General features: G+C 34.3%; 1 protein-coding gene across 5 annotated transcripts in view; it reads right to left on the bottom strand.

Moving 5' to 3' along the window:
* Nucleotides 1-26,179, bottom strand: part of LOC138431423 (ubiquitin carboxyl-terminal hydrolase 9X) — a 141,587-nt gene that overhangs the window by 29,132 nt on the left and 86,276 nt on the right. For all 5 annotated transcript variants that reach the window (XM_069573566.1, XM_069573564.1, XM_069573565.1 and 2 more), the window contains 11 exons: nt 20,431-20,561; nt 19,978-20,256; nt 16,424-16,549; nt 15,074-15,199; nt 13,629-13,798; nt 10,395-10,503; nt 9,907-10,053; nt 8,660-8,806; nt 6,321-6,543; nt 2,700-2,920; nt 773-963 (listed from right to left, as the gene is read on the bottom strand). In XM_069573566.1, coding sequence (XP_069429667.1) covers nt 773-963; nt 2,700-2,920; nt 6,321-6,543; nt 8,660-8,806; nt 9,907-10,053; nt 10,395-10,503; nt 13,629-13,798; nt 15,074-15,199; nt 16,424-16,549; nt 19,978-20,256; nt 20,431-20,561 — 1,870 coding nt within the window. The remainder of the gene's footprint in view (nt 1-772; nt 964-2,699; nt 2,921-6,320; nt 6,544-8,659; nt 8,807-9,906; nt 10,054-10,394; nt 10,504-13,628; nt 13,799-15,073; nt 15,200-16,423; nt 16,550-19,977; nt 20,257-20,430; nt 20,562-26,179) is intronic.

Consider the following 26,179-nt stretch of genomic DNA (forward strand, 5'->3'; position numbering starts at 1 on the left):
CAATTACTTTATAAACATAAATGTAAGAAAAAATGAAATTGTTATCTGTCCCAGTTCTGATGTAGGTATTATTTTAAGGTTATTTAACTGATGAAGGACACTTTTCTTTATACTGAGTGATTCTTTCCTATCATAAACATATACAGTCTCTATCTTCACCAGGAACATAAAATCATGTTTGAAGTAGGACTGTCCATTCACAAACAGGGAATAACATACTTGAATCAGCTGAAGCCTTGTAATCCTAGTTAAGAACAGCTCATGAGTGAAGTCAACTCGATTGCCTACACACCATCACTGAACGAAGAGTGGTTTTATACATACTAAATGGCTGGGGGAAAAAAATCAATAATATTTCATAACAACTGAAAATAATATCAATTTGAGATTTCAGTGTCCATAAAAAAGGAGTTTAACAGAGCCACACCTTACTCATTTAGGTATTGTTTACAGTTGCTTTCTTGTTACAACAGTAGAGTTGAGTAGGTGTGACAGACCATTATGACCTGGAAACCTAAAAAATACAGGGGCAAAAAAAAAAAAAAAAAACTAAAAAAAGAAAAGAAAACAACAAACTGAAAAAAGAAAAGAAAACAACAAACCAAAGTCAGAACCAAAATGCAATTAATAAAATTCACACTGGGCAAAGTCCCTAGATTCTTTATTCTTAACTACAAACAAACAAAAAAACAAACACAAAGTAACCCCCACCCCTACTCTTAGTATACTGAGATTTTAATAAAACTAAAATCATCATTCACCCATAATTTACCTGAACTGTTTCCAAAATCCTCTGGGGACATAGTATTGTAGCCGGGAAGCAGCTAAATGACCAAAGATAACCTGAAGGTGTCTCAGAACACCAATATTGTACTCTTTCCTATCTTCTGTTTTATTTAATGCTGGTTTGTCTTCAAATTGATGAGGGTATCCAAATACATCATCTCGGGGATCAACATTACTCTGAAGGTCAAAAAATATCACTGATGACCTAATTTAACTTTAAAAGTATAGTGAAATAAGTTGAGACAAATACAAATAAATGAGTAATGATCTGTATTATTTTATACTGAGTATCTAAAACACATAACATTCATTTTTTAATATTAGTGCTTGTCCCCCCAAACTCACAGATGGACTAACATTAAAAAAAACCACACATTAAAAACCGTAATATCCACCAGAGATAGTATAAGAGACAAAAATCTGAGTAGACTGGACTGGTGATTTGTGAGTGCTTTATGTAAAAACCTTTGGGGATATGTGTTACTTAGTCTTTCTAAGAGTCAGTTTTTTCTTGTGAGATAATATGTTCTTCACAGATTATATGAGATAAATTATGTGATATGGTCTGAATTATTAATACTTAATACAGTAATTAAGAGTACCTTTGGCCAAAACAGAGATGGAGTTCTAAAGGTCTTTATCATTCTACAAAGAATTCAGTTGTTTTACAGAGCTAAGTATTTTTTTATACTCTTTGCTCCCAGTTTGAGGCTTATGACATAGAAGTAAATACCCAGTTTCTGCCCTTGAAAAGCTCACAGCCTAGGAAAAGAAACTAGTAAGCAGGTAGCTAACCATTCTGCAAGGCTGAGACACATAAAGTACAGGGATCAAGTAGCAAAGGTAGATATCTCATCTGAGATTCTACTGCTTTTTCTGCTTTATTTTCTTCTTGGGTATATGACTAGCTATCTCTTATGCTCAACTTGGCATCCTAGCAGTTAACATGGGCTATAGAACTAGATATTTAACATTCCAATTTTCCTTCAAAGAGTGGTTATTAAGCAAGTATTGGTCTGTGCACCCCAAATGGTGAGTCTAAGAAATGTAAACCTAACCAGATCCTAATGATTAGCCAGATCTGAGAAGAGTAACGTAAGTTATATGTTTCAGAATATCTCTAAGTGATGGACCACTACTTGAGAGCCAAACTACTCTTGGCAAGAAAAGGCTAGAAACACGGGAATGAGGAAAAGAGCATTCACTACATTTAGAATATTCTATTTCTAGAAACTTATATAAAGGAAAAAGTGAAAGACTTAAAAAACAAAAACAAAAACCCCACTGTTTCTACATAAATATCACCAAAACTCCTTTACTTATGTTCTTATGAGCTGTATCTTAGATTCATTTACTCTGATCAGCCACTAAAACCTAACTTTTCTATTACTTCATTCTGTACTGGATACTCTTGATATGTAGCCTTATTATCTGTTACCTAACCCTTAGCTTGATTTAAAGTAGCAGACCAATTTGTTTCTTTGTGAGAAAAAGCTGTTATCTGACAAAAATATTTAAACTATCTTAAGAATAATCAGATTATAAAATGATAAGTGAAATCAACTAAATGAAATAATATATTTTAAAAGTTATAGGATGAAAACATAATCTCATTATTTTAAATGAAGACATCAATCACTTTACAATTTATACTTACCAAGGCCCACAGACATGATTACATTAACTGCTGCTTTAAAAAAACAAACAGAAAATGTGTAATAAAGATTATCAACTGCAGCTTAAAGTCTATTACATAAATGAGCACTATAATGTGCCAAAGACAGTAGATCAGATATTCTTGTTCTATCAAATGAAGTTTAAAATAGTCGTAGGTATAACATTCTAAGAGAGGAAAACAGTATCTAGTATGAAGATGTTAACAACAAAGGAAAAAAACTGTAATTAAAACTTACTTCACTGTCCTGCTTCTCATCACCAAACATATCATCATCTATATCACTACCTGTGCCTTCAACTGCAAGAATACTATTCCTGATGGAAGGAATCATGTATAACTGTTGGATCACAGAATTCATATAACAAGTAGCACCAGCATTTTTGAGTCCCACAAATCCTTTTGGTGGGCGGGGTCCAACAGGTGGTAGATATTCCCACTCAGTAAGTGCTTCACAAGCTAAAAGAAAAAGAAAAAAAGATGCTCATAATATGAAAATAATGATTCTGTCCACTGGTAGCTTTGTTGCGCTACAAATTAAAATTAGCAAGAATTCTATTACCATCGTTACAAAAGTATATTAAGAGACTACATGATTTTAGTAATATGTGCCACTATACAGTGCTGAGTTGCCTTCAAGTTCTTAAATTGAGAAATATTACAATTTCATACCAAGAATAGTAATTATAAAAATTAAACAAACAATAGGCAATAAAAAGTACAACAATTGTCAACACTCCTGGTGGGACTTTAAAATGAAAATGAGAAAGCCACCATGCAAAAAAGTCTGGCAGCTCTCTATGGAGTTACAAATGATTCTGTAATTTTACTCCAAGATGTCTATTCAAAAGAAATGAAAATACCTATCCACATAAAATATGCACATGGATGTTCATATCAGCATTCTTCATAACAGCCAAAAACTGGATTAAAAGTATCTACACATCACAATTACATTACAATTAGTACCGCCGAAGGCTGTGGTGGGAGGGACAGAGAAGCTGAAGATGATGAGTGACTACAGAAGGTCATAAAAATTCTTTGGGGGATAATGGGAAAATGTCATGACATTAGATTAGGTAATGGTTGCAAAACACTAAAAATAAATGAAAAAAATCAATGCAACTGAAATTATATCTCAATAAAGTCATTCAAAACAACTAAAACCATGTGACTTTATACATACATTTATTTAAATTTTCAGTTTTAATTCCCTATTTTATAATTAAATTAATTACATGTTAGTGACTCAAGATCAAGTGAGTTTCAAGTCATAGTTCCACATCACAAAAACTTTAAACTTCAAGTGAATGTTTCCTTCCTTATACAGTGATGAAGGAGAAGCAAAAATTGCTTTGGCTACAGTCAAGTTTTATTTTGAGAAGTAAACAAGAGTATACTTGAAAGGTCTGTGAGAAATATAAAATACTTTATAACCCTTGCCACTTCTCATATAACCAAAAACAACCATTAATCAGTAACCTGGAGATGGATTACATAAATTACTGTTGTTGTTGTTTAGCTGCTCAGTTGTGTCCAGTTCTGCAACTCCATGAACTGTAGCACACAAAGCTTCTCTATCCTTCACCATCTCCCAAAGTTTGCTCAAAGTCATGTCCATTGGCACAGTGATGCTACCTAACCATCTCATTCTCTGCTGCACCTTTCTCCTCCTGCCCTCAATCTTTCCCTGAAATAGGGTCTTTTCCAAATGAGTCTGCTCTTTGTATCAGGTGGGTCTTTTAATTTCATACCATGTGCAGTGATTTCAGACCCCAAGAAAACGAAAGTCCGTCACTTTTTTTTCTCCCATCCATTTGCCAGAAAGTGATGGGAGACCAGATGCTATGATGTTAGTTTTTTGAATACTGAGGTTTGAGCCAATTTTTCCACCCTCCTCTTTCACCATCAAGAGTTTCTTGAGTTCCTCTTTGCTGTTTGCCTACCTTTCTTAAAAAAAAAAATCTCTAGTCTTTCTCAGTCTATTGTTTTCCTTCATTACTTCACATTGTCCACTTAAATAGGCTTTACTACCTTGTTGCTATTTTTTTGGAACCCTGCATTAAAACAGGTATATCTTTCCTTTTCTCCTTTGCCTTTCAATTTACATTTTTTCTCAGTTCAACATAATTTACACTTAACTGCAAACAATATGGCCAATAATTGAATTACATATACTTTTAATATGGCATATTATACTAAGTGCAAAATTTAAATAAAACAAAGGATGTGTGTACAGTATATTTATTGACTTTTATAACAAAATGAAACAAATTAACAAAAAGGCTATCCATAGTTAAAACATACATATACAGACAATGTCTGAAGCAGGATTGTGTATGAAGTTAATGTTTAGTGCATATAATGAATAATATAGTCATTAAATTCTTAAGCTAAGTAAGTTTTCAAGAAGCACCTCTTTAGATTCTACAGCATAATAAGCTCAGTAAGAAACTCCCAAAATGTGACTGAAAACTTATATTCTGAAAGAAAGTATAAGAAAAATAATTTCAGATGCAGTTAAGAGATGCTGTATATTACTTCGCCATGTCTTGACTTTGTCTAATTCAAGAACAAAGAAACTTTTGATGAAAGTGAAAAGAGGAAAGTGAAAACACTGCCTTAAAAATCAAGATTCAGAAAACCAAGATCATGGCATCTGGTCCCATCACTTCATGGCAAATAGATGGGGAATAAGTGGAAACAGTGAGAGACTTTATTTTCTTAGACTCCAAAATCACTGCAGATGGTGACTGCAGCCATGAAATTAAAAGACGCTTGCTCCTTGGAAGAAAAGTTATGACCAACTGAGACAGCATATTAAAAGGCACAGACATTATTTTGCTGACAAAGGTCAATACAGTCAAAGCTATGGTTTTCCAGTGGTCATTTTATGGATGTGAGAGTTGAAATATAAAGAAAGCTGAGCACCGAAGAATTGATGATTTTGTACTATGGTGTTGGAGAAGACTAGTGAGAGTTCTTTGGACCACAAGGAGCTCAAACTACTCAACCCTAAAGAAAATCAGTCCTTAAAATTCACTGGAAGGACTGATATTAAAGCTGAAGCTCCAATACTTTGGCCATCAGATCCAACAAACTGACTCCCTGATGCTATGAAACACTGAAGGCAGGAGGAGACAAGGATGACAGAAGATGAGATGGTTGGATGGCATCACCATCTCGATGGGTATGAGTTTGAGCAGGCTCTGGGAGCTGATAATGGACTGGGAGGCCTGGCATGCTGCAGTCCACGGTGTCACAAAGAATCAGACACAGCTCAACTGAACTGATTTTCTTAACATTAGATTTTATGACCATATTTTCTGTTATGTTAACTTACTCTCCACTTTTTGAATTTCAGTTCTTAACAGGTCTAAAGAAAATGTCCTCCTTTACCCACATTAACTGAGAACAAAATAATATACACTAAAATAAAATCTTACCTCTGGCAACTTTCTTAAAACTCAGATCAAAATAACTGAAGCTTAAAAAAAAAAATCTTTCCAATGAATTTATTTTAGGTTTTAAGTACAAGTCTGGGACATCAAATCTGGCTTATTAGTCTGGCCTTTGGATTTAATTTCATATATGATGAAAGAAAGCATTCTTTCAAGTTACCTGATCAATTACCAGAAGACATCTAAAGTACATTTGGAAATTTTTCTGTATAAAGGCTCTGTGCTCATAATGGTCTGTGTATGATTATTGAAATCATTATACTAAAATGACAGCTAAACCAATCTAAAAGTTGCTAAAAACACAAACCTAAGTTAAATGTTTCCCAAAAGAAAAAACCCAGTATTTTAAACATGGAAATATTACTAACCAAAAGAGTTTTTGAAGTTAAAATACTTACTAGTTATTGCTGTTCCTATGTAATACATTTCAGTCAAACAGTCTACTATCTGTTTGAGATTCTTTACACAGCCAACAGCTAATGCTACAAGTAGTTCAAACCCAGCATTGATGGTAGCTGGTGAACTACAGACCGGGATAGCCTGTTCAGCTGGTAGTTCTCCATTTCTCATACACTGCAGGTAAACTTTGGAGGCAGGAAAGATGAAATCATCTATTACTTCCTAAAGGGTTGAAAAAAACAGATTATAAATTGTTTGTAATATTTACTTTATGAAAAAGTATCCCCTGGAAGGAAAAGAGCCTTCTAATTATTTGATACAATCAATGTCTCATCTCAAATACAACTTTGGAGTTTCAAATAAAATCAAATTCTATTTTAAAAACAGAGTGTAATAAACTCACTTTTTTTGATATTAAGCTTTTTAAAAAACCTTGATTATTAAAAAGATACTCTAAATAAATCTACCTTAATTAAATATGAACTGAAATTAGAGCACTTTGAATAAAAATGAAATACATCAAATGACTCTTTTCCTTAAATTGTAAGGGATAAGTGAAAGAACTCATGAAATAAATATGATGTAAAAAATAAAGTCTTGTAAAATAAAAGGTTTCACTTTCAAAGTTAGAAACTCAAATTTAGTAAATAGCAAAGTCAATTAATACTGCTTGTTAACTTTCTAAAACACTTTATCTGAGCTTTTTCTGAACTCAAGATTACTGGGTTGACCAAATAGTTTGTTCACTGCTTCCCATAAGCTGGCTCTAATAGCTCTCAGCTGTCCTTAAGTTCATTTGAAACAACTGTTAGACTATACTGTGACAGCTATCATATAAGCATGTATTGAAAAAAAAAATCAAATTAGTCATTTTTAATGTACTCATATTAATGCTGAAGATGGAGGAAAACATTTTCATCATATTATGCTTTATTCTTTCAAGAAAGGTAAAAACACAACTGAACTGCAAAAAATGATTCATGCAGTGTATGGAGAAGATGCTGTGACTGATCAAACAAGTTAAAAGAGGTTAAGTTTTGTGGAGATTTCTCACTGGATGATGCTCCACCATCGGGTAAACCAGGTAAAGTTGACAGTGATCAAATCAAGACACTGGGAACAACGTCCTATCACCCAATAGATAACTGACATACTTAAAATGTCCAAATCAAGTGCTGAAAATCATTTGCACCAGTATGGTTATGTTAACTGCTTTGATGTTTTAATTTCACATAAGTTAAGAAAAAAAAAAAATCCCTTCTTGATCCATTTCCATTTGTTTCTTTTTTTTTTTTTTAATTTTAGTTTTTTATTTTTTAAATTTTAAAATCTTTAATTCTTACATGCATTCCCAAACATGAACCCCCCTCCCACCTCCCTCCCCATAACATCTTTCTGGGTCATCCCCATGCACCAGCCCCAAGCATGCTGCATCCTGCGTCAGACATAGACTGGCGATTCGATTCAAATGATAGTATACATGTTAGAATGTCATTCTCCCAAATCATCCCAAAACAAATTGTGAAAGTGATGAAAAGGGGATATACAGTAAAATAATGTCGAACCAAAGATTGTGGAGCAAGTGAAATGAATTACCACCAATCACACCAAAGGCTGGTCTTCAACCAAAGGTGATGTTGTGTATATGATGGGATTGGAAAGGAGTCTTCTATTATAAGCTCCTTTCAGAAAAAAATCAAATGATTAATTCCAACAAGCACTGCTTACAATCAGACCAACTGGAAGCAGCACTCAATGCAAAGTGTCCTGAATTAGTGAACAGAAAATGTATAATCTTTCATCAGAATTATGTAAGACTGTATGTTTCTTTGATCATCAGGCAAAAACTTCTACAGCTTGACTGGCAAGTTCTGATTCATCCACTGTAATCACCAGATACTGCATCTTTGGATTTCCATTTATTTCAATCTTTACAAATCTCTTACTGGAGAAAATTTCAATTCCCTGGAAGACTGGAAAAGGCCCCTGGAAGAGTTCTTTGCTCAAAAAGATAAAACAGTTTTGGGGAAGATGGATTTATGGAGGTGCCTGAAAAATGGCAGAAGTTAGTGGAATAGAACGGTGGATACATTGTTTGATAAAGTTCTTCATGAAAATGAAAAATACACCTTATTTTTACTTTTAAAAAAGAATATTTTGGCTGACTCAACACTTAAAAATTACTGTAACCTTTACAGAGATGAAAGTTTTTCTAAAGTAAATAATTAACAAAAAAGGTCAAGATACCTTAGGGATGAAACAGTGTAGAAATCACCAGATCTGCTAACAACATTCAAAAGTTCAAGACAACTACTTACTACTAAAATGTAGAACTTACTTTAACAAGATTAGCACCTCCTTTTTCACAACCAATATGATACTTTTTCTCAGGTGTTTGAAAGGCCAATAACTCTTTTGTTACCCCAAGGTGGCCTTCCAAGATAGACTCTTCAACACCTGTTTCACCTCTACTTTTAACATTATCCTGTCAAAGGAAAAATATAACAGATCTGACTTAAAGAAAAGAAGGACAAAAAAGATAAGTATAAAAGAGAATTGGAGGAGAGTGGTATCTCAGATAATAATGCTCCCAAACCTGTTCATTCAAGTGATTTATTTCTTCCATACAACTGTATCTTAAACAGTAAATGAAAGCAATTTTGCCCCAACAGGACAGACACGGTCTTGAGATATTTCTGGTTTTCTGCGATGAAATGGGAATTACTAAAAAACTATCTACTGATTAGAACCCAAGAATACTGCTCATTATATTACAATACATAACACAGCTCCTCAAAACAAGAATACTTCATCCAAAATTTTAATGGTACCAAGATGAAGAAGCTAGAAAAGTTTTCAGAGAATGCTAATCTAGAGGAAAAACACTTAATAAATTTCAGAAATATATTCTCATAGAACTCTGTATATATAAAAAGTAGGAAATGATGAAATGTAAGTATTAACATTTATTTAAAATTTTTTAACTTTTATTAACTATGATGATAAAAAAGTAGCAAATGATGAAATATAAGTATTAATCAGACATTTTTTATTTAAAAAATTTTAAAGAACTTTTATTAGTTATGATGATAATTTGGAGAAAAAAAAATTTTTTTAATAACAAATTGGAGGAAGGTGAATATCAGCACTCTAAGCCCCAACTATGAAGTAAAACATTTATACAAATATATCTATATGTTGCTTCTATTAGTCATGAGTTATTAGTTTATCAATGAAAGTACATATTTTGTTTTATTACCTTGCAGGGTTTTTCTCTTGTTTTGGCTTAACATTACTCAAAACTATAAACCCTTCTTTAAAAAGAAAAAAGATTTAACAGTAAGTAATAAACTGAACAGGCTTCCCAGGTGGCTCAGTGGTAAAGACTCTGCCTGCAATGCATGAGCTGTGCACTCAGTCCCTTGGTTGGGAAGATCCGCTGCAGGAAAAAATGGCAATTGAATCCAGTATTCTGGCTGAGAAATCCCATGGACAGAGGAGCCTTGAGGGCTACACAGTCCATGGGGTCCCAAGAGTCAGACACAACTTAGCAACTAAACAATAACAGTAAATGGAACATCTTACCCTAATTCTTTTGAGCCAGTCAATTTCATTGTTGAGAAGAACTTCAGCATTGGGCACATTAATACTATTGTTAAAAGCATAATTTAGAAGGTGCCGAAGAAGAGTGAAATAGTCACCTGAATGTTTACCTCTCTCTCTTGCTGTGCTCTGAAATACAGTAATTGAAACAACATGAATTAAGAAGTCCATGCTCAAAATTAATTGTAACTTTTTTAAAAAGCCCAGAGATCTTGTAAGTTAAGGCACAAAATCTAGTATTAATGGGATAAAAAAGATCTCTGATTTCTATTTTTCAAATAAGATCGAGTATTTTTCCCTTAAGTATTTATAAAAAGCAAATAAAAACCAATGTATAACCAGTAAAGGAAATAACAAGGAAGATTATTCGATTTATTAAACACAATTTTTAAAAAAATCTAAAACCACAATTTCCTTAATGTTCCTTAAAGAATAAATCATACTAATAAGTCTATTAAAAAATTTCTTACCCCCAAAATGGTAAAGAGCAAAGTAACGAGGAAAAGCAGAGGTCTGTGTCCCATGCAACACCTGGTGCACATTAAAAAAAACTGTTCCTGTGCCAACTGACGAACAATTCTGAAATAAAACGTCTATTTAATGTGTTGCTCTCATGAATAAAATCGACACTAATTATTTCAACACTGGTTTATCTTTAACAAGGAAAATAAATTAATAGTAAAATTACAAGATAATTCATCATTAGCAATAAAAAAAAAAGTTATTTTTCATGAAGTAAAACCTCACATTACACCCAAATAGGCTGGAAATTATTGAGTTAAAATTTATCTTTTTCACTTCTATTTTTTATTATTCTCATGTTTTACATTTTAAATTAATTTTTATCAGACTATAGTTGGTTTCAATGTTGTTAGTTTCTGCTGTACTGCACAATGGATAACTAATATCTCTTAATGTGTGACTTTCAGAATCTTTGTAAAGAACAAATAGATGAAACAACATATATCTAAATTTATAGGATATTCTTCAAACCACTCTTGGAACAACACATTTACCCTAACAGATACAAGATGCCATGTTCAGTTCAGTTCAGTCTCTCAGTAGTGTCCAACTCTTTGAGACCCCATGCATTGCAGCACGCCAGGTCTTCCTGTCCATCACCAACTCCCAGAGTTCACTCAAACTCACATCCATTGAGTCAGTGATGCCATCCAGCCATTTCATCCTGTCATCCCCTTCTCCTCCTGCCCCAAATCCCTCCCTGTAGCTTAGTCACTAAGTCATGTCTGACTCTGTGTGACGCCATGGACATCTTTTCAATGAACAGTGCTTTCAGGCAAACAACCTGGTAATTGTGAGACTACTAGCATTGTCAAACTGTGGAGAAAAACAAACATGGGGACCTACCCCGTGCTTCTCCACCTGCAATGCAGGATACCAGAGTTCAATTCTGGGGCTGGGAAGATCCCTTAGAGAAGGGAACAGCTAACCACTCCACTATTTTTGCCTGGAGAATCCCATATACAGACAAGCCTAGCAGGCTATAGTCCATGGGGTAGCAAAGAGTCAGATGCAACTGACTGACTTTCACCTTCACTTTATGTCTTACTAAATGACAAATTCTGGAAGAGAGGCCCAGTAATTTACACTTTAAATACCAATCCCAAAGATTCTGATAGAAGTTTGAGGACCATTAAAACATTATATTGTATAACATCAATATTAATCTATTTAAGAAGTATTAACAACTCAAACTTACCTGAATAATCCAAATCTACAAATAACATCAATTCACAGACAGTTGTGTAAAACTGGTAATGCTTAAAACTAGTCTGTTTTGCTCTGAGAATGTGTTCAAATGGCACAGCCTTCCCATACTAGCATAAATAATAAACCCAATTATGTTTTGTTATTTCATAGAATAGTAATCTCTCTAAATTTTGACCAAAGCAGGTTCTTTCAAGCTTTGTTGACGAGTCTTGACATCAGAACAGAGCCAAACACGTTGGATGTTAGTGAGTGAACATTATAATGTGGAAAAATACCATATTTCTGTAATTGCTAGCTGCTAAAGCTCTGAAATATGTTTATTTCCTACAGGTGGGCAGATGCTTTACCACTGAGCCACCAAGGAAGAGGACTGCCCACTAATACTACTTAACAATTTAAGTGCAAAACTTCTGCAAACACCGACCATAATCCTGAAGAAACCACTCTCTGGTTTGTGTCTGGAGAACTACTGCGTTAGGAGAAGCAATGCCAAAAGTCCAGTTCTCCTCTTCCTCTCTTCATTACTCTAGAAAGTTGTACGATGTTTCATTCACTGACACTATCACAGGAGTATAAACAAGTAATGGAGGAGGAAGAGAAAGAAAAATAACAAATGGTTCAAATTAAGTGTATCTGAAGTCAGGTTACTGGCCTGACTTCAATTCACATAAACTTGCCTTAATATAAGCTGAGGCAATTTCTGAACCTTTAAAAGTCCCCTTGATTTACAAAAAACAGAAACAGGAGTTAAAAAACTTCCAAACAGTACTTAAAATGTTGTACATGTACAGATTTCTTCACAATTTTCTGCACAGGTGACTAAATACTTTTAACAAAATTTCAAAGGTGTTTCATAATGCCTTGCTCAAGCTCACTAAAAAAATAGGTACAGAAGAGGACATGAAAAAATTGAAAACTCTGTACATTCCTGGTAAGCCTACACTGTAACTCCTGGTGGAGCCTAAAGAAGCTAAAGGATTACTACATGACCTAAGAGATCCACTCCGAATTACAAACTCAAAAGAACTGAAAATGGGAACTCAAACCAGTTTCTACTTCACAACAACAGTCACAGCAGCACTATTCACAACTGCCAAAAATAGAAACAACTGAAGTGTTCACCAAAAGGTGAATGAAAAAACAAAAATACAATACACATATAGAATGAAATATTATTCAGCATTAAAAATAAAGAAAATTCCTTAACATGCTACATGTTTGAACCTTGAGATTATGCTAAGTCAAACAAGTGAAAATCTAAAAGGATCAATAATATGTAATTCCATTTACATGAAGTGCTGACAATAGGTCAATACAAAGACACAGAATGCAAATTACAGATAAACAGGGGTAAAGAGATTCGGGAATGGGAGTTAAGTACTGTTTAAAAAATATGTTTGGGATAGTGAAAAATTCAGGAATTGCCCAACACTGTAAATACTCTTAATGTTACTATTATTCACATAGAAGTTGTTAAAATCTCTAATTTTTAGTTATAAATAACTGTATGTTTGTATTCAGTAGCTCAATAGTGTCCAATTCTTTGCAAGCCCATGGGTTGTAGCCTGCCAGGCTCTTCTGTCCATGAGATATCCCAGGTAAGAACAGTGAAATAGGTAGCTATTTTCTCCTTCACGGGATCTTCCCAACCCAGGGATCAAACCTGCATCTCCTTTATCTCCTATACTGCCCATAGAATCTTCACCACTGAGCTACCAGAGATGTAACTATATGTTAATACTTGACTGCAACTGAAAAACTATGAAAGAAAAAATCAACACGGGCATTTTCCAGAGATGAAAACATATTCAGCTTACATGAAATACATAAAAAAATTTTCCAAAATATCAAAATGCTACAAAGACAAGAAAAATGTTTCCTTATTTGACTTCTGAGAGTTTGATCAAAATAACTCATGTCTGCTTAAAGAATAAGGTCAGTCTTCTTTCAAATCAACAAAAACAATCACTTACTTGCTGGGACAATGCAATAATAAGTCAATGATAAATGTCTGCCAAGCTTTTTCTTTATTAAGTGCATCCAGGGCTGTTGGAACTAGAGCAAAACATAAAGTCATCACTTCCAATGCTTCACAGCAAACCTGTTCATCTTCCACATCTGGCTTATGGCTTGGACTGCTGGTCTGTAAAATGATGAGGAGTAAACTACTGGTGACACACTGAAGAAAACTTTCAAATTCTTCTAGTTAGCATTTAAAACTATACCCACTAAAGACCATTTGTCTTTAGTCTCTTTACCTATAGCTTTTGACACTCTTTAGAATATATCCCAAAATGGATTAAAGGAACATGTTTAATAAAAGCTAAGTACTGCTTCCTTGTCCTTCTGGATATGAGTGGTATACTTCTGCACTTATCATGATGTCTCTCTAAAGAGTAACTCTGGCACTGTACTTGAAATGTTGATTAGATTTATTTTATAGCTTTATCTACAATGCCATTTTATTAAAGAAGCAATTAGCTTACACAAATGTTGAGGAAGACTATAGAAAACTTTCCTAATGTAAAATACATTTGCCTGTTGCTGCTAAGTCACTTTAGTCATGTCCAACTCTGTGTGACCCCATAGACGGCACCCCACCAGACTCCTCTGTCCCTGGGATTCTCCAGGCAAGAATACTGGAGTGGGTTGCCATTTCCTCCTCCAATGCATGAAAGTGAAAAGTGAAAGTGAAGTCGCTCAGTAGTGCCCAACTTGGCATCCCCATGGACTACAGCCTACCAGGCTCCTCCATCCATGGGATTTTCCAGGCAAGAGTACTGGAGTGGGTGCCGTTGCCTTTTCCATATTTGCCTGTAGTTAATAATTTTATATCTGTTTCCACTTATCAAAAAATAAAATCAATATAATATATGCCTAAAATGGACCAGTCATTTAAATATCCAAAAAGAGGAGCCTTACAATTCTAATATCCACTCTCTCCTCTGAACTATATATAAGTGCCTAATTCAGACAAGTAAACAGAAAATCTTGGAGCAAAACAGCCTCATTTTTGCAAATAATTTGTTTTATCAAATGAGGAAGAGGGATAATACTGAAACAGTAAAAATTGTTGCTACACCTGAATCCTATAAAATAATCAAGTAAAATATCTGAATGTTATGATTCCATAAAGTCATAGAAAGCACAATAATTACATGAAATTGGAAAAAGCAAATTCTTTACAGCTTAACTATATTCAACTCAATGAGACATTAGGAAACCTTACAGTGAGATCCATAAGTAGTTTATTTTCAAAGTAAAAATTTCCATATTCTCATCCTAACTACAGAATTTTATTTTAAACCATTAGATACACAAGTGACTTTGTCTTCAAAGAGGGCAGACAAGATGAAAATTTAGTCATGTGCAAAATTAACATTCACATAAAGGAAAACATTTCCGTAATGACTCTTACCATCTCGTAAATTTTACTAATTTCTTCATTTGGGCTAAATACTAGCTCTAATGTCCCACATCCTGATGCCCAGGTGATTTTCTGTATAGCTCTAATAACACAAATATCAGGCATGTATCTTGAAGCCTGAAAGAAAACAAATAATTGGTAGTGCTAACACCAGTAGAGTGAAATAATCAGAAAATAAAAATCTGTCTCCAGAAAACAAAAATTTCTTTATTGTTAAAGTAGTAGGATAAAAAGCTCTATATAAAGTAACTATGCCTCCTTCTTCTGATAGTCTATGTTTTCTTTAAGGTCCAAAGTAGATAAAGTCTGGCAGATGCAAATTATTACATATAAGATAAATAATCATTCACAAGGATTGTTTAATATCCTGTGATAAACCATAATGGAAAAAAAATGTGAAAAAGGATACACAAACACACACACACATGCATAACTGAATCATTTTGCTATATGGCAAAAATTAACACAACACTGTAGATCAACTATAATTCAATGACGTTTAAGAAATTAAAAAATGAATAAATAAAAACAAAGTTTTGGTCTCATTTTTCTATGTCCTCAAATGAAGTCTGAGTATGCATGTTGATGAAGCAAAAATATGCTTCTCAGCTATAGTGACAATACAGGCTTCAGGTTAAGATCTAATCTAGCTGAAACACTGTTCACAAGACTTTTACAAATACAGAAACCAAATTACCCAGCCATTCCAATCCTGTAAGTTTACCCAGAAATGAGAAAACATATGCCCAAGAAGCACTTGTGACATTCATTTCAATAGTAAAGAAAACTAGGAATAACACAAACGTTCATCAGCAGAACACACAGAATGACAATACAATGTGGTTTTACTCAAAATGAATTCACTACTGACACATAATTTCACAATCATGCTGATTAAAATAAGCCAGATACAAGAGTATATTATATGATTCATGTAAACTTTTAAAACATGACAATTTTACAGTGACAAAAAGCAACAATAAATGTCTAGGTTCATAAGAAAGAACTGTTGGGACTAATGAAAATATTCTGTTTCTTGACTGCATAATTAAACATTATGTCAAAACTCAGTATATGTTTTATTTTGATCTAGTTTATTCAATACAAATTATAGCTCAAAAACCCTATTCAAGGGTTTTTTTAGAGTACTTTCTAAAGTATTAATATTAATACATATTAAATTTTACTAAATTTTAGCTAACGTAAGAGAATCTAACGTGAAAAATCTCAGAGTATTCAACCTCAAATTGTGGTAATATTTTTGAGTTAAGTAGAAACTGTCAAGAACAATAAAAAAGTAAGCCATCCAAGATCCCAGAACTTTCAAAGTTTGATACTAACCTCTTCAGATATTTGTTGAGCAAGACGTATTGATACATTTCTAAGAATACACTCAGATGATGGGTTAGGAATGCTCTGAAGAGCATTTTGTAGCACCACTGCTTGATCATGAGTAACTTGGTTAATCTGAAAAAAAAAAGAAAATTAACCTTTTTACTTGGAGTAAAAGCTTGTATATAACTAAACTTCAAAAATTTGTACACACAAAAATTCATCCATATACTCCTTATCCATCATCTCTACCACCTTTCACTTATCTACAGTAGAATGTAAGGTCTTCAGTACAAAAAGTATTTCAGATTGTCAACCAGTAGACTTCTATAGTTGGCTGCCTTTTAAAGTCACAACTTTCCCCTGCAAACTCCAATTTCATATGAACGCAATAATGTTTCTACAACTGCATGCTCTTTCACTTGCATAACATACTGACAGGGTTCTGAACAAATCTACTTGCCTCCAGTTAAATCCTTTGCTAGCCCTCCAACTCAGCAAATGACCATACTTGCCATGCATGATATGACTAAGAAAAGTGAGGGTACCAGATAAACAGACTTTTGATTTTTTACCACCTAAACTCTAAATTCATTTCTCTCACTTCCTTTCCTTTCAGTCTTTAAAATGTTTTCTTTTACGTTTTGTTCAAAAGCATTTTCTCTCTCCATGTTTTAAACTTCATCACCCAAGAAACACGAGTAAGTCCCCACAACTTAATCTTCCCTGTTTTCCGTATCAACCTTCTACAGTTAAGTTTTGGTAAGCAAATCTTTCCAAAAATAGATATTTAAGAAATCCAAGAGTTTGTGGAGGTGTTACCATAATCTCTAGGTAGACAATAAAAATTTACAGCTCTTTGAGGCTTCCAGCTCTTCCCTATTAATTGCAAATCAAAGAAGTTTAACCTTCTGTTTAACTTACTGTTTATATTATTTATAATATTATAATATTATATTATATAAATATTATAATATTATAAATATTATATACTGTTTATATTATTTATTTATATTATAATTATTATGCACATATTATTTAAAGATCTACTTGCTAGGTGCTACTAAACAAGATTTCAAATAAAAATTGCATGGAGCAGAGTTTTAGTACAATTTCAGAATCCACTGCATCTTCAATCAGTTAAACTCTTGGGTCATTTTGAATATTAGAGCCAAGCTACTTTATCTGCTTAGACTGTTTCACTTTAAAATAAGACAGAAATATCATGATGGGGAACATGGGTACACCCGTGGCAGATTCATGCCAATGTATGGCAAAACCAATACAGTATTGTAAAGTAAAATAAAACAAATAAATAAATAAAAAATTTTAAAAAGAGAGAAATAAAACAGACTGAACAAATATACTGATTAAATAAGATGAAGTATAATGACTAACATTAAGAGACAATATATTTAGATGATTACAAATTTCAAATAAACTAGCCTGAACTCCTACATGAATCATGTAAACTTGTTAACTTTCATCATACTGTACCTTAAGCTATATAAGACATATAACAGAAGCATAATTGTTTACTTACTGAATAAAACCATGTTTTCAAACTGTTAATTCAATCTTACTAGTTATTAGGGTTTATTTTTAAGTCAGTCTTACGACACTTTTACACTGAAACTGTTCTTGTTAATTAAGATCATCACTGATATGCTGATTTCTAGCTCAACTCATTAAATTGAGATGTGGATTAAGCTAGTTTAACTATTTCCTTTCACTTATCATATTGACAGAACTAAATATTCTCTTTAAAAAAACAAGGTCTCAAATTGTTCACTGAAGAATTAAGGTAAACAAAAAATTTTTAAAGTATAAATGTGAAAAAAACACTATGAAGTTTTACTTAAGAGTATAAATTCTTAAATCCATGAAAAAAATATGTGGAGTTAGTTTTATCAGTTATAGTAGTCATCAAATTGTAACCCACTTCTATATTATATGCGGTCCTATAATAAACATTTTTTAAATACTAATTTTTCACTTAGCTCCTTAAATTGAATGTGGGAAACTTGAAATGCACCTTCCCAAGTGGCACTAGTGGTAAAGAACCTGCCTACCAATGCAGGAGACATAAGAGACATGGGCTGGATCCCCTGGGTCAGGAAGATCTCCTGGGTCAGAAAGATCCACTGAAGAAGGGCACGGCAACCCACTCCAATATTTCTGCCTGGAGAATGCCATGGACAGAGGCACTGGTGGGCTACAGTGCATGGGGCCACAAAACATCGGACGTGACTTAAGTGACTTAGCGGCACGCATGTACCTTTGGATCTTTATAACATTTTCTAAATAGTAAGTGTTAGGGAAAAAGACAAGACATGTCTTTTATCTACTTCAGTAAGGCCCCACAGTAGGATCATGACCAAAACCTATCAGTTTTTATGTAAATATATACAAAAGCAACAGTATAAAGCAATCTAACTTACAGAGAAAACATGGCACTGTAACTTTTTTTTAATTTACTTACACAAATTTTAACCTTTTAAATGAAACTTTCAAAATTATATAAAAACAGAATATAAAAAATTTTCAAGTGCCAACTATGCAGCTTCAATAATTATAAATAAAAAGCCAATATTGCTGCCCACATCACCCCAGAATTATCTGAGAAAATTCTAGACATTCTATTTCAAAAGAAATGACTCAGCATATGATGCCTATTTTTTAAAAACCTCACATTTATTTTAATTACTTATTTATTATTATTTTTTTAGTTGCCCTGTGCAGTTTGAAAAACCTCAGTTCCCTAACGTGGGGCTGAACCTGAGCCCTGAAATGAAAGGACTGAGTCCTTACCACTGGACAATAAGGTAATTCCTAATAACTCCTCTTTTAAACAAATATCCCATCTAAATAATAAAAAACAACTTCAACATCAAAAATCTAGAGATCATTTAAATTTCCCTCGTTAAGAACTAAGTCATTTCTAGAGAAAAAAATCTATCTCTAAGCCACTTTTTCTTGAGCAATTTACTCAAGTTATCACTTGTAATGTGAATAAACTCAAGAGAAAGGTTGACAGTTTCAACCTCTGCACCAACTCTCATGTCTTGATTGGCTTTAAGAATGGTACCAGCATTAAGAGTTTTTGGCAGTCACTGCGGTTAAGATGGTTGGTGGGAAGAGAGATGGGCAATTTGCAAAATAAATCTTTTCTTTTATAACCACTTGTCTGTATATGCCTTTCAGGTACAAGGTAACAAAAGATCAGTGTGAAGTTTTTAAGAGACAAAGGAAAAGTCAAAACAATACTTAACAGTAATGAAATATCCTCTTTGGTATAATCGGTACATGTCATTCACATTTTGGGACTTCCCTGGCAGTACAGTGGTCAGGGTATATGCCTCCAATGCAGGAGGCACAGGTTTGGTCACTGGTCTAGGAACTAAGATCCCAAACCTTGTACCTCATAGCCAAAATAAAATTTACATTTCAGTATAAATAAAACAATAGATAGAACTGAACTTGCATTCTGTACTTAAGACTCACTGAAGGGTCTAATTTTAAAAATTAAATCCTAAACACAAAGCATTTCAAAAAATTATTACCGGTGTTATGGGATCTGCACCATCTACAACTGGCTGACAAGCTTCTGCTACAGCTCTAACATGGCCATAGCCTACTGCAGTTAACAAGAGTTTGGCTATTTTAAGACCACTGAAGTATGCACCCCTTCGTGTTTCCATATCTGTATTTGGCAGGAAGTTATTTTTTGTTAGCATACTCAGCACAAGGGATAAGCCACCACTTTTCAAGAAGTGAACCTGAAAGTCACAAGAATCATCTGCCAGAGGCGTATCAGCAGGCATTAACAGGGCATAAATGACCTGAAAAAAAGAAGGGGTGGGGAGGGACAGAAACTGTATTAAATATGTTTTAAATAATTTGTAATTTCTATTTCCCTTATTATTGCTAAGAAATTCATAACCATTCCAAAAAATTACAAATGATGGTATCACTACATGATGAAAAATTCTAATTTTGAAAAGGATAAAACCAACCTCTGTTATATACAGGACTCGGGAAGCAGAAGGACCAAAGAAAAGTGAATCAAGAGACGGTCCAAGGTTATTTTCTCCAAGTTTTGCCTGGTCCAAACAAACAGCTCTTAGTTTTTCCACTGTTGTGCTATCTGTAAAGAAAACAGATATAGACTAAAGTAAAATATAATTATGCTGTTAATATTTCATATTCAATATACTGGAGTATTAAACTAAAACATCTATAAATTCAACAAACTTGAACTGTAAGTTCAAATGTTACAAGACATAACCAGATCTGGACTGGTTAATGATCAACCAGGGCTCTTTGTCACCTCAATAAATGATGTGAACACCTGCTATTAAGAGACCGCAAATGAACATCTCCTCCTTCATCCATTGGAAACAGAAAAAAACAAAACAAAAACAAAAACACAATGCTGAAAAGGAATTAGTTCTGCTTGAAATATAAACAATGCAAGCTCCACTCACCAAGGTCTAAATTACTTGTCTCAGTACATTACACAAAAACTTTTAGCTTCAAGGGGAGGTGTACATTGAAAAGAAAATGGCAAAAGAAACAATTATTTTCTAATGTAAACGGCAATAAGAAAAGCTATTCATTGTCTTTTGTCATATATACAGATATGAAGCTTAAAAACAATATACACAATGAAACATACACTAAAAAGACAGTGCCCTCTTTGAAAATAGCTTAGCAGCAAATCTGCATGACCTTAGATTAGGACAAGAGACAAGAGGAAAAAAACAGATAAACTGGACTACATGAAAGGACACTATTTAGACAGTGAAAAGAATATAGACTTTAAATTATATGATTTAATAAAGACTTTTATCAGAATATATCAAAACACTTATGAAACAATAATACAAAGACAAATAATCCAAATAAAAATTAGCAAAGGTTGTGAACAGACATTTCCCCAAAGATACGCCAACTGTTGGTAAGTAAAGTATTAGGCATCAAATCCGAATCAGAATCAGAATCAGAATCACATAAAGACACCACCTTCACATGTTAGTGAAAATGTGGACAAACTGGAACCCTCATACCTTATTCTGGGAATAGAACATGTATCACATATTTTACAACAAGAAAACCAAAACAAAACTAAGTAAATGATTTTGAATAAGTGATTGGGGAGGAGGCATATAATGAGTTGATATTAACAATGCTGCTCAGTAGTTCAGGGAAAGGCCATGTCAAGTTTGCAGTGATTAAAAAAACTACTTATTAGGTTGTTTGCATTATAAATAAAAATATGTTAATAATACAATCAGAATAAAATCTAATAAAACAATCACAGAATAATATTTAGGAGGAAAAGTCTTTAGAAGCTTGTGGAAAGAATAAAACAGCTTGCGAAAATGGAAGATGTTTAAAACCTAGGTCATTCATTCACTGCATTGCTCGTCAGCAAATAGTTTGTGGAAAACACACGAATATATCAATTAAGCAGTAGTGTCAATGATGAACTTCATTTACTTTCATGGGCCTAACAATCTTTATAAACTTTTACTGGAAACATAATATGGGTATTCTAATTTGCCCTACCATATAGCAAGCAGTTCAGTGTTTAAGCAAAATAGTAATGTTTTTACTGTTTTACTAGTAAAGTGATTTTGTTAAAGCTCAGGGTAAAAAATAAAAATTTTTTGAACAAACATTCTCAAATACTGTAAACAAAACCACAGACTGGTTTAGAAATTTAGTTTATGCTGCAGACTTGAATGAATTTAACCTACAATTACAAAACAGTGCTAAAAATATTGCAGTAAAGTCATTAAGATACCAACTATGTGTTCACCTGCCACATCTGTAGGTTTTAGCATTCAAGGGTTTCAAGAAATGTGATTCAACAACACAAAAACAGAAAACAAAATTAAAAACAACCTAAGACTTCACTGTTAAGACTCAAAGCTTCTATAGTTGATACCTAGTCAAGGAGCTAATAAGATCCAACATGGACACTGCATGGCTAAAAATGCAAGCAAAATAAAAACCCCTGCTGCTGCTGCTGCTACGTCACTTCAGTCGTGTCCAACTCTGTGCAACCCCACAGACCGCAGCCCATGAAGCTCCCCCGTCCCTGGGATTCTCCTACATGGTTCCAAAAAGCAAAATGTGAATTGACCATGCAATGAGCACTACACTAAAACCAAGCAAATTAAGTGCTGTGTAAACATACTCTTCCATAGCCTACCACTAGTTCAAAGACTCTCAGTCTCTATTGTCTGAACACTGCCTCAAATCTCACCTCACATCTTTGTTTGCTGTTTGTGTTGGGCATAGTTTGTTTCTGTGAAAAAATGGCTCTCAAGTAATTAACTTATCAAGAAAACTGTCAAAGGCTAGGAAGCACAAAGTGCTGCCAACAAGAAAATCAAAAACTTAGCCCTTTTGATCTAAGGGCTATAAAGTTGTTACAAACAAACTAAGCATTCACACAATAAAGCAAAAAGAAGCTGAAATCTCTGTTAGCACTCCACCTACAGTGGCTAATCTGGTCTATTTCATGGTTATCTTTTTGCAACCACTGGCAAAACATTAAGCATGTGGTTAGATATGTTAGACCTGACCAAAGGAAAACTATACACAAAAAAGAATTTAGCACTCCAGAAGAACTAAGCAGGTTCTGAGGAACAAGAGGAAAGAGTTCAAGGCTAGTAAGGAACATCAGGTAATCTATGCAAGGCACTACAGCCTCAAGAACTTAAACATCATGTGATAACAGGAATGGTTGATGCTGACAAGAGTATCATCATTTGCAGAAGGGGTTAAGGAAATCATGGAAGAAAATGGCTACATTCAGAGCAAGCTTTTTTGTGATGAAACAACTTTGTTTCAAAAACAACACCTTCAACTGAACTTCTATTCCTCAGAATACCAAGCTAAAGTTCAAGGCCTGGAAAGATCATATTACTTGTTTGTGTGTGGCAATGCAGTGCATCACATGACCAAGCCAAGCTTCCTTTGCTTGAGGAAACAATACCCAGCACTCAAAAACAAATTCAAGAATGTCTATGGCTAGCAATCCCACTGCTGGGCATACACACAGAGGAAACCAGAATTGAGAGAGACACATGTACCCCAATGTTCATCGCAGCACTGTTTACAATAGCTAGGACAAGGAAGCAACCTAGATGTCCATCACCAGAAGAATGGATAAGACATATGTGTATATGTGGTACATATACACAATGAAATATTACTCATTTATTAAAAAGAACACATTTGAATCAGTTCTAACGAGCTGGATGAAACTAGAGCCTATTATACAGAATCAAGTAAGTCAGAAAGAAAAACACCAACACCGTATATTAATGCATGTATATGGACTCTGGAAAGATGGTTAACAATGATTCTATATGCGAGACAGCAAAAGAGACAGATATAAAGAAAAGACTTTTGGACGCTGTGGGAGAAGGCAAGGGTGGGATGACCTGAAAGAATAGCACTGAAACATGTATATAACCATATGTGAAATAGATCACCAGTCCAGGTTTGCTGCATGTGACAGGGTGTTCAGTGCATTGGGACAACCCTGAGGGACGGGATGGGGAGGGAGGCCGGAGAGGGGTTGAGGATGGGGAACACATATACACCCTTGACTGATTCATGTCAATGTATGGCAAAAACCATCACAATATTATAAAGTAATTCACTTCCAATTAAAGTTAAAAAAAAAAAAAGAGGGCCTAGGGCTTAGCTATCTTGTCCTCAAAAATGACTTCACAAGTGCTTCATTACCGAGGTGAAGAAATATATCGTAAGGAGGAGCCATCCTTCATGGTCCTCCTAACAGACAATGTTTACGACCACCCCTAATCTAATCTCTCTGCATCATGTGAAAATGGTGTTCCTGACTCCTAACTCTATGTCACTGCTGCAACCAACAGATTAAGCAATTCATCAAATATATCAAGGTGATTTATACTATATCTTCAGGAGATTCATGCCACCCTTCAGGCTAAATTTCCCAGCAACATCATGAATGTAAAAAGCTTCAAATGCAGATGCAACTGTGCTTACTAAGTTGCAGACTATTGACGCTTTACAGCCCAAGACAATCAGTGGACCTCAGAAATCATTACGAGATGAAGAAAGTCAATTATTTCAGGGGCTTCCTCACTTGTAACGTGGAAGTCAAGAACTTCTTGCAACAACAAAGTCCTACTATATACCACAAGGGCCTTTATTCAATATCCCGTGATAAATAATAATGGAAAATAATAATAATAATAAAGAATACCCTGAATGTTCCAATGTATCAATAAGTTGGCAGGTTCTTCTAGGATGACACAGGATAACTCTGGGGAACAGATTAAAGAGCACAGACAAATTTCTACCAATAAGCCAAGTTCAACTGCTCAGTCCTGTCCAACTCCTTACAACCCCATGGACTACAGCACACCAGAAGGATTCTCTGTCCATCACCAGCTCTTGGAGCTTACTCAAACTCACATCCATCAAGTCAGTGATGGTCATTCAAACATCTCATACCGCCTTCAGTCTCTGCCAGCATCAGGGGCTTTTCCAATCAGATTCTTCCCATCAGGTGTCCAAAGTATTGGAGTTTCAGCTTCAGTCCTTCCAATAAATATTCAGGACTGATTTCCTTTAAGATTGACTGCACTGATCTTGCAGTCCAAGGGATTCTCAAAAGTCTTCTCCAACACCCCAGCTCAAAAGTATCAAATTCTTCAGCACTCAGCTCTCTTTAAAGTCTAACTCTCACATCCATACATGACTACCAGAAAAACCATAGCTTTGACTAGATGAACTTTGTTGGCAAAGTAACATCCCTGCTTTTTAACATGCTATCTAGGTTGGGCATAACTTTTCTTCCAAGGAGCAAGCATCTTTTAATTTCATGGCTGCAGCCACCATCTGCAGTGATTTTGGAGCCCCCCAAAATAAAAGTCTGTCACTGTTTCCACTGTTTCTCCATCTATTTGCCATGAAGTGACTGGACTGGATGCCAGTATCTTCACTGTATGAATGCTGAGTTTTAAGTCAACTTTTTCACTCTCCTCTTTCACTTTCATCAAGAGTCTCTTTGCTTTCTGCCTTAAGGATGTATCTGAAGCTATTGATATTTCTCCCAGCAATCTTGATTCCAGCTTGTGCTTCATCCAGTCCAGCATTTCTCATGATGTACTCTGCATATAAGTTAAACAAGCACTGTGACAATACATAGCCTTAACGTACTCCTTTCCCAATGTGGAACCAGTCTATTGTTCCATGTCTGGTTCTAGCTGTCGCTTTTTGACCTGCATACAGATTTCTCAGAAGGCAGGTAAGGTGGTCTGGTATTTCCATTTCTACAGATTGTTGTGATCACAGTCAAAGGCTTTGGCATAATCAGTAAAGAAGTAGATGTTTTTCTGGAACTCTCTTTTTTGAAGATCCAGAGGATGTTCGCAATTTATCTCTGGTTTCTCTGTCTTCTGAATTTAGCTTGAACCTCTGGAAGTTCTTGGTTCACATACTATTGAAGCCTGGCTTGGAGAATTTTGAGCATTACTTTGCTAGTGTGTGAGATGAATGCAACTGTGCAATAGTTTGAACAGTCCTTGGCATTGCCTTTCTTTGGAACTGGAATAAAAACTAACCTTTTCCAGTCCTGTGGCCACTGCTGAGTTTTCTAAATTTGCTAGCATATTCTGTGTAGCACCTTAACAGTGTCATCTTTTAGTATTTCATAAGGCACAAATGGAATTCCACCACCTCCACTAGCTTTGTGCA

Source organism: Ovis canadensis, chromosome Y, assembly GCF_042477335.2.
Source record: "Ovis canadensis isolate MfBH-ARS-UI-01 breed Bighorn chromosome Y, ARS-UI_OviCan_v2, whole genome shotgun sequence".
NCBI classification, from domain to species: Eukaryota; Metazoa; Chordata; class Mammalia; order Artiodactyla; family Bovidae; genus Ovis; species Ovis canadensis.